The 10,000-nt window shown below is 36.4% G+C and overlaps 1 protein-coding gene across 3 annotated transcripts in view; it reads right to left on the bottom strand.

Annotated features, from left to right (window-relative positions):
- LOC143017795 (potassium voltage-gated channel subfamily KQT member 1-like) overlaps nt 1-10,000 on the bottom strand; it is a 393,659-nt gene that overhangs the window by 36,049 nt on the left and 347,610 nt on the right. Inside the window, exon 11 of one of the 3 annotated variants that reach the window (XM_076172686.1) lies at nt 7,103-7,230. The exons of the other annotated variants lie outside the window; for them this stretch is intronic. Within the exon in view, the coding sequence (XP_076028801.1) occupies nt 7,103-7,230 (128 nt within the window). The remainder of the gene's footprint in view (nt 1-7,102; nt 7,231-10,000) is intronic. 3 annotated transcript variants of the gene reach the window in all.

The following is a 10,000-nucleotide window of genomic DNA, read 5'->3' as shown; positions in this document are numbered from 1 at the left end:
CATATCCTCAGCTGTAGTTACAGCTTGAACTGTTCCTTAGATCGTTGGGACAGAAACTACTGGTTGCGAGGAAGGCCTTGCTTTAAGACTAAAAAAAAAAATCTCTTATGTCTAGAGTCTAGAGTGTACTTTATGAAAGACTGTTCTCTTTTAGCTGAATAGAAGCCAGAGAACGCACTGAATGATTACTATGTTGAACATTTCAAGTTAGTACAGATGTGACCCATTCAGTCCCAAGGCGAGTTGATAGTTGATAGTTGATAGCTTTAAGTTATCTAAGAATACTCATTGACTCCTTATACCAACATCAACATATATTCAAATCCAATAAAAATGAGACCAGAAAAACTGCTGTAGTATGGCAACATCAACAACCATATCAACCAGATTATAAGACTCGTGATCGTGACTGAGTCTGTGATAACAAAGAAAATGTGAACAAGGTCAAGAATTAGCACTAGGAAGGCGATGCAGTTATCATAATGATAGTTTGATTGTTATATATGAAGCCCACGAATTAAATAATGAATTAAAGGTTCTCTTTTACCTATTACAATTATTCTAGACAGAGCGTCGACTTACATTGATAGCAACAAAGAAAAGTTAGGAGAAAACATAAAAGCCCAATAAAACAAGAGATACTCATCACTATCTAAACACGCTATGATCAGGTTAAAATCCAACATCAAGCAGTAAGAGAACAAAGGCAGATTGATAAGTCAGTGAGCGTTGAGTGGTCACTGGGTGAGGTTACTGTTGATTGATTACTATGGTGATGGACTAGTGCCTTTGTAGGTGTAAATGAAAATTGTTCTCGGCCGCATTTAAGCGTAGAGACGTCCAAAGCACAAACAAAATTCTGCCCTGGTTTTATTTTGTATTGACAAATAGTCGGACATAATACAGGTATATACACATTTGTACAATTGTATGCATATCTAGTTTTCTGTATCTTTGGGTTTGTGCATGCATATATATGTATGTATATATATATATATATATATATATGTATATATAAATAAATATATATATGTATTTATATATATATATATGTATGTGTATATATACATACACACACACACACATGTATATATATATATATATATATATACATATACATACATATATATATATATATATATATATATGTGTGTGTGTGTGTGTGTGTGTGTGTGTGTGTGTGTGTGTGTGTGTATGTGTGTGTGTGTTTGTGTGTGTGCGTGTATATACAAAGGTATATAGATATATGAATATGTATATGTATATATATCAACATATATACATATATTCATATATGCATATATGTGTTAATAAAACCACTTGGAAAATATAATGAAAGGTGACCGAACGCTTTCGTCTATTTAAGACATTTTCAAAGGTACAGAGTAAGGAAACAGTAATATGTATACAAAGGAAGCACACTAGGAGGGAATTAGGACAGGTCCATTGTGACCTCACTCTCTCAGCACTGCCGGACGTTTGAGTGCTGAGAGAGTGAGGTCACAATGGAACCTGTCCTAATCCTCCCCCTAGTGTGCTTCTTTTGTATATATATTGTCACTGTTTCCTTACTCTGTACCTTTGAAAATGTCTTAAATAGACGAAAACATTCGGTCACCTTTCATTTTATTTTCCAAGTGGTTTTATTACACATTTTGTGAATCACGCGTTTTTGTGATTTATTCGCATCTGCATATATATATTAGTGTTTCGCTTTTTCTCTAAAGAACTTGACTTGTACCGCCCCGTAGACGGGTGCGTCTAAGTAGCTGAAGTAAAGCTGCAGAAAGGTGAAGAAGAAGAAGAAGGGCTGCTCCAGAGATATCCAAAGGAAGCCGTTGTGGGTACGAGAGTAGATACCAAGGCTACGTAGGAGTTGTCAGGGTAGCCCACTGTTGTTGAGCGGTTCTACGGTGCAGGCAATTGTCTATTCAATCTAATAGTGTATAATGCTGGGTATGTGGCAGGACAAAATGGATTAGTGCTGCATACTTTTAAGAATGAGGGTTAAATGTTTTTATTTGATTTAGGAAATGTTATCCAAGATTGTATTAGTGCACTATCATATGTTTCAAGAGTAGCAAACATGCTTAAAGTAATATCTTAAAATGTACACAAAAGAAGCATATGCCGTATAGAGATTACCAGATGTAAACATATACAAGTATACATAATAAAATGCATATATATATATATATATATATATATGTATATATATACATATATATATATAATATATTTATACATATATACATGTATTTGAGGAAGGAGGAAGAGAAAGACACGGGTCTAGGGCCGAGTTTATTCCTGACCGGTTTCGCTTACAGCTTCTTCAGAGGAATGTTGAGCATTCCTCTGAAACCGGTCAGGAATAAACTCAGCCCTAGACCCGTGTCTTTCTCTTCCTCCTTCCTCAAACCTGTCACAATGTCTCAACATATATATATATATATATATATATATATATATATATACATATATATATATATATATATATATATATATATATATGTCTGTGTGTATGTATGTATACATATGTATATATACAGTACACACACATTCAAACTCCACCCCTACTCCTCCTGTCATATTCGCCACCAAGTACCTAAAGAAATGTGCTTCATCCAGTCCCCCTCCCCGATACTCACCTCCAACCTTCTGCCATCTTCTCCCCCCGTACGTCCCACCAGCCCACTTCCTCCCCCAACATCCCTCCCTCACACACCCTCCCAAACTCCGCGACCAACCTCACCAATCCCTCCACTGATCCCGCCATAAGCGCAGCGTCGTCAGCAAACAACAACTGGCTCACCTCCCACTCCTTTCCACCCTCCCCAACCATCTCCAGTCCCCGACCCATCAACCTCACATTCACCTCTCGCACCACCCATGCAGAAGTCGAACATCCCCGGCGACATGACACATCCCTCGCGAAGTCCCAACCCATACCTGTCAAGTTTTACGTTTTTTGCGTGTCTTACGTAATTTCTGTTATTTTCAAGCGTTATGGCGTAAGCTGAAAATCTTACGCTTTTTCTCCGCATGCGATGTGTTTTTTGATGTGTTTGTTTTAAACAATTTGAAATAAATTCCTCTTTTCAAGTGCAATGCATGAAAACACAATGTAAACACGCCTGACACAGAATGAGCACCACAAAATGAAAAACAGTACTGTTTACAAAAACCTTTGTAAACAGTACTGTTTTTCATTACGTGGTGTTCATAGTGTGTCACGTGTTTACATTGTGTTTTAATTCCGCATTTGTTTTAAAACAAATAAATATTGAAGTATAATAATATAGTTTTCTTATGTTTTAAATACAGTTTTATACACAAACTTATGGTCTCCAACGCAAAATCTTACTGCAAGACACCACAGTAGCTTGACAGGTGTGCCACCACCCGCTCTCTCCATTTCCAATTTTAACACAGGCTACACAACTTTTGCAAAAACTCCTGACTGCTCTCAACAGCCCTCCCCCCACACATACATACATACATATATATATATATATATATATATATGTATATATTCATATATATTTATATATACATATATATATATATGTATATACATATGTATATATATATATGCATATATACATATATATGTATATACATATATATATATGTATATACATATATATATATATATATATATATATATGTATATACATATATATATGTATATGCATATATACATATATATATGTATGTACATATATATATTTATATATACATATATATATGTATATACATATATATATATATTCATATATATTTATATATACATATATATATGTATATACATATGTATATATATATATGTATATACATATATATATATATATATATATATATATATACAGGCAGTCCTCGATTTATAGGGTAGATGCGTTCCAGAAGGGACCGTATAAAGCAAAAATCGTACAAAGTAAGGAATGCATACCCAACCCCGTAGCCTTTGAATATCCAACCCCCCCCAGTACCCTTGAAACCGTATATTTCTGAGGAATTCGTACAATGTGATGAATAACCCCTATTTTTGGACACCGTATAACTCTGAATTCGTATAAAGTAAACTCGTATAAATCGAAGACTGCCTGTATATACATATGTGTATATATATATAAATATATGTACGCACACGCATGTATAATTTTTTTGGTTTGCTTTTTGATATTTTCCTTTATTTTGTGTAGATGACAGTCTACATAGATACTACTTGTCACGAAGACGAACCCTTTACATGCAGAATGGTGCATTACATTCTAAATTTATAAAAGTACAGAAAATATTCATATCAGGAGATGACCTAAACAAAGACACTATAGGGAAAGATTACTAAAAAAAATACTAAATTGAAATGTTTGAAAGCTAATTAGAAACCAACTAACGGCAATTATCAATTAGTAAACTATGAGGAAAATGGGATATGTTTGCAGCTATCTCTGGAGAGCCAATTAGACGTTAAATGACCAATTTTGGGGTAGAATTTCCTTCTTCTATTTTATTCACAGTATTTCTTATTATTATATTTTTATAATATCTACCTGGAAATGTTAAACGTTGAAAGCTATTTTTTTTATAAGTAATGCAACTGTATATTTTTCTAATTTGGATTGTTAGGTAAGGCCGTATTTTATTTCTTCTGCAAAAATTAAATTGGAAAAAAGACAAGATGCTAAGAAAAGGATTATCAGTGATATATGGATATATACCTATACATCTATATATGCATATACATGTACATACACATACTCGTACGTATACATATACATATACATATGCATACACATATATATTTGCATATACATATACATAATTATACATATACATATACATATACATATACATATATACATAAAGAAATATATATGCACATGCATGTACGTACTGGATATATGTATGTATATGCACAATAAATTACATAAATATGTGTATTTTTGTGTATTAGACGTACTTATACATATACATACACACATACATATGTATATATATATATATATATAATATATATATATACATATATATGTATGTGTATATATTATACACACACACACACACACACACACACATATATATATATATATATATATATATATATGTAGTATATATATAAACAATATATATATATACATATATATACATATACTACATATATGTGCTATATATATATATATGTATATATATACACACATATATATATGTATATATATATATATACATATATATATATATATATATATATATATTTATATATATATATATATATGCAAATAAAATTCAGCTCTGGCTGTGGGACTCAACCTTAGGTTGTGCGAGAGCAAATATACTTGTTCATATGTCAATATACAGCTTATCTTTCTCTGTGTACATTTTACTTATTTTGATGCAGAGTGAGAATAACTATTTTTCTTGGATATTTTTCTCATGCATATATAAGGTGTATTGAATATTCATTTATTAATGGTTACTAGTCCTGTAGTACCATACTTTTCAAGTGTTAATGTTTTATTATATTAATAAAACTAATTAGAATATTTTAGGAGGTATTTTAATTAGAAGTCGAGGGTGTTAGCACTAGGTTTACAAGATATAGAATTCATAAGAAACATTTTATTATTGGAAAGAGTTGTTAGTTGTGTATGAACAGGTGAGGAGCATACGCAGGGAGTTGCGCAGCTGCGGCTTAAGCCTTCACCTTTGCCTTCTGTGTTTTGACTGTTAGGACAGGTAACAGCCACTGCTAGGAATGGAGATGTGCAGGACTCGAACCCACACAAATAAGGATGAGGAAGTAAATGTATTGATAAGAAGGCGACGGAATGAAAGGAATGAAGGAATAGGAGGAGAGTTAGGAAGTGGAGGAGGATGAGGAGGAGAAGGAGGAGGAGAAGGTGGAGGAAACGGAAATATATATATGTATATATATATATATATATATATATATATATATATATATATATATATATATATATATATATATATACTAGAACCACTTAAATAAGAGTAAAAGAATTGGCAATGAAAAAAGTGGGGAAAATAAAAACAAAAGACAAAAAAAAAAAGGAGAATGAGGAAAAGAATGAACAGAGACAAAGGAAAGAAGTAAAAGTAGGTTAAAGAGGAGAAGGAGGAGGAAGCTGAAGAAGATAAAGTGGACGAGAAGGAGGAGGAAAAGGAGGAATACGAAGATAGAGAAAAAGAGAAGGGCTCGGGCAATGTTAAGCTCTGACCGTCACACCACACTAAAATCAACAAAGACATCATCATTCTTTGTCCTAGACGGGGCAGCTAAGAGGGAAGTCTAAGTGGTAGTAAATAGTAATAGTATTACTACTAGCACTAAAACAAGGACTCAGCGCAGCAGCAGCAGCAGCAATAGTACTATCTTGTGAGTATTGTGGTAGTGGTCTTAGTTATGTCATGGTAGTACTACTATTGGCACTAGTATCGAATTGGTTGAAAGTTTGTCATTATCAGTGAGAGTGAGTTCAACCCTTTCACTGCAACAGGGGATCTCCCTGGCTGAATAAAATCACCTGGCGACAGTCAGGAAAATGACTAATCGTGAATTTCAATGGAAGTTGTAATCGAGATAAGTTTACTCTGTCGTTCCACGGAGGAATTTTCTTTAGCCGAGTAAAATCGCCTAGTTGTGGGTGGAAAGTTATTTTTCAATAATAGTGAAAGGGTTGATTAGTGAGTACCTTGCAATACTGCTACTAACATTATGATCCTGAGCAATTACAGCATCGACAGTAGCTTTAACCTTTAAACTACCGTGAATTACTTTATATATTATGTTATAACAAGTGTCGGGGGGCTCTAATTGAGGGACAAGAACCCACGCAAACGGGAATCTGTACCTCGGCTACATGGCAAAACCGCCTGATGTGATGACCAAATAAAAAAACAAAACCACTTTTTGAATAAACTATAATACTGAGGTGGTTAAAGACAGTCAGATCTTTTTGTGAGAACGGTGACAGTAGTAGTAGGGGGGGGGAACGGTAGCCCGGCCACTACTACTACTACTAAAGACTAGCAGCAGTAGCAGCAGAGGCATCGAGAGTAGATCTAAGGAGCAGTGTAATACCTGCCCTGCAGAGCTTTGACCCGGGCCAGAAGGTCGACATGCCCGGCCGAGTACTGCTCGATGACGTCCTTGACATCGTAGGGCTTGAAGGCTTCCTTGAACTTGCGTCTCGCTAGCATGAACTTGAGCTGGCGGTTGAGGGAGGACAAGGAACCCGGTGAGGAACGCGTCACGCTGAAGGAGGAGGCGGAGGAGGAGGACAGGGAGTCAGGGAGTAGATGAGGAGGAGTGTGTAGGAAGAGGAGAGGGAGGAGGAGGAGGAGGACAGGGAGTCAGGGAGTAGATGAGGAGGAGTGTGTAGGAAGAGGAGAGGGAGGAGGAGGAGGGAGAGGAAGAGGATAAGGAGGAATAAGGTAGGGAGAGAGGTAACCAGAGAACATGAGTTTGAAAAGAAATCAGAGCCAAGGAAGAAAGAGTAAGAAGTGGGGTTTGAGGTGAAGAAGGAATCAGAGGAAGAGGAAGAGGAAGAGGAGGATGGGGATGAGGAAGATGATTGAAAGGAGGAAGAAAGGGAGGACAAAAAGGAAGAGGCGGAGAGGAGAGAGATAAGAAGATTCCAGAATGATGAAACAGGTCAGAGGAAGTGAGGAAGAGGCATGGGAGAGTACAGGAAAGAGATCAATGATGATTTGGAGAACGGTAAGGGAAGAGAGAGGATAAGACGAGACGGAGGAAGGGGAGGAATGGGGAGATATTCGGGAGAGAGGACGGGAGATATGGGGAATATAAGGCACTCCGGGACAGGGTTTCCAGGGAAAAGGTAAAATTTTTAATGAGGAGTGAAAATATGGGATAAAAATGGAAGTAAGGACTGGAAAGGGAAGGGATGGGGGTGTAGGGGTTAGATGATGAAGGGAGATGGAAAATAGATGGGGAAAATAGAAGGGCAGTTGGAGGGCGATGGTAGGTTGAAGGAGGATTGAAGAAAGAGTTGAAAAAGTATTTGAAGTGGAACAAAGTGATTTTTTTTTTTTTTTTGAGGAAGGTGTTAGGGTACCATAAGAAGGAAAGGAAACGAAGGTGACGGGGAAGGAATTGGGAGTTAAAGTCAGGGAGTGACGGAAGAGGAGGAGAAGTTACTGAAGACCTTCATCTGAAAACATGGAAAACCGAACAGCAGCAACAGCGGCGGCGGCAGCAGCAGCAGCAACGGGAATACCTTCCTGCCAAAGGTATGAACGTTCTCAGCCACCACCATCCGACGGAACTCTCGAGGCCCGGAAGTCGTCTTCAAACTCATCTACGAAAACCGTTTAAGTGAGTGAATCATAATTCTCATGCGAACAAGTCAAGCTTCCAGAGACTGAGTTCGGGGAACAGGAGGGCTCGGATGGGTGGTTCAGAGAGATTCTGGATTTGGGATAAGAGACAGGGAGGTTTTGAAAAGAGGGAGTCTTTTGACAAGGAACTGGAAAGCTTGTCTTCATGGACTGTGCATTTCTGGGTTTTTACTAGAAGATATTCCTCTAGGGTCTAGGGGAGTTCTTGCATAATGAGAGTTATGAGACAGGCAGAAGATACCAAGAGGAAGTAGAAAAATAAACGAAAAAATTAAATAAAACATAAAAAGGCCAAGACGCAACATGGAGGAGTAACTTGAAAATTGTCTTCCATTTGACCAAGAACAGGAAGGTCGGTGAAGTGTTGCTGAAGGGCTCTTATGCTCGGGTCCATGAACGCGCCCAAGGCTATAAACTCTACCAAAACTAGAGAAAATTGTGTTGTGTTTGGCTAAGAGTCATCTCAAATTAGACGAAGTTTGGAGTAAATATTTCATAAAAGGTAGGGCAGAGATCCAAAGAATTGGGAAAAAGCGTAAAAGAAAAGTAAGGAATGGAATATGAAAGTGAAGGGCACAGGATACAAGCAAAAGCATCTGCGGGGTATACATGTACTGAAGATGAATATATATTGTATATACATATACATGTACATTTACATATACATATGCACATACATATACATATACGTTTACATATACATTCACATATGCATATACATATACATATTCATATACGTTTACATATACATTCACATATTCATGTACATATACATATTCATATACATATAGATTCATATATACATGTACATATACATATGCATATACATATACGGTACATATACCAAGGGCAGGGATTGTTTGCTATAGATTCTTTGAGGTAGTGTCTGGGATGAGGTCTTTTGAAATCTAATTTATTTTACTTTCGGTCATAGTCAAGGACGTTCTTTGAGTACTCTAAGGTCTCCCATTGGGAACGTCTCCCACTAGTTAAATACAAGAACACTGGTACTCGTGTCATGTCAGTTACTTAGCTAAGAATATAACATTAGCCCTCAAAGCGCGGGCGTCTCACTAGTAAGACTGGGGAAAACTTGATCTAGGCCTCGGTGTCAATGGTGAAACGGAACTCTGTGAGCCATCAGTATTTGGTCACAAATATTTCCAAACTTCTTTTGATGTCTCAGGTTGTCATCTACGCTCGTCTAAGGCTCATGAGTATGCGCGTGTTATAATAAATAAGAAGAAGAACAATGATGAAAGTAAGTATGTGGTACTCTCCCTGAATCGGTCAGGGTAGTGGACTAGACTGGCGAGTCACTCGTATTTGGAAATCTCTTGTGGTTTTCTTATACTCCATGCTTTCATGGAGACCACACCAAATACGAGCTGAAGGGATGTAATTTCTATTGGTAGCTTGCTCTCGCTAACACAAAATATTTTATTCAGCAATGTACTGGTCCTTGGATTAAAGGGGACAATCCTTTCCATTCTAGGAGTTCCTATAAGCTAAATGAAATAATCTGGTTCTAGACAAATTAAAATCCCGAAAGTCTCGTCAAGATCGAAAGAATGAAAAATTTCAAAGAACGTTCTTGAGTAGGACGCCAAGAGTCAAA

This window comes from Oratosquilla oratoria, chromosome 33 (genome assembly GCF_046742065.1).
Source record: "Oratosquilla oratoria isolate Oo_2021 chromosome 33, ASM4674206v1, whole genome shotgun sequence".
Lineage (NCBI taxonomy): Eukaryota > Metazoa > Arthropoda > Malacostraca > Stomatopoda > Squillidae > Oratosquilla > Oratosquilla oratoria.
This window is presented reverse-complemented; position numbering and strand designations above follow the sequence as displayed.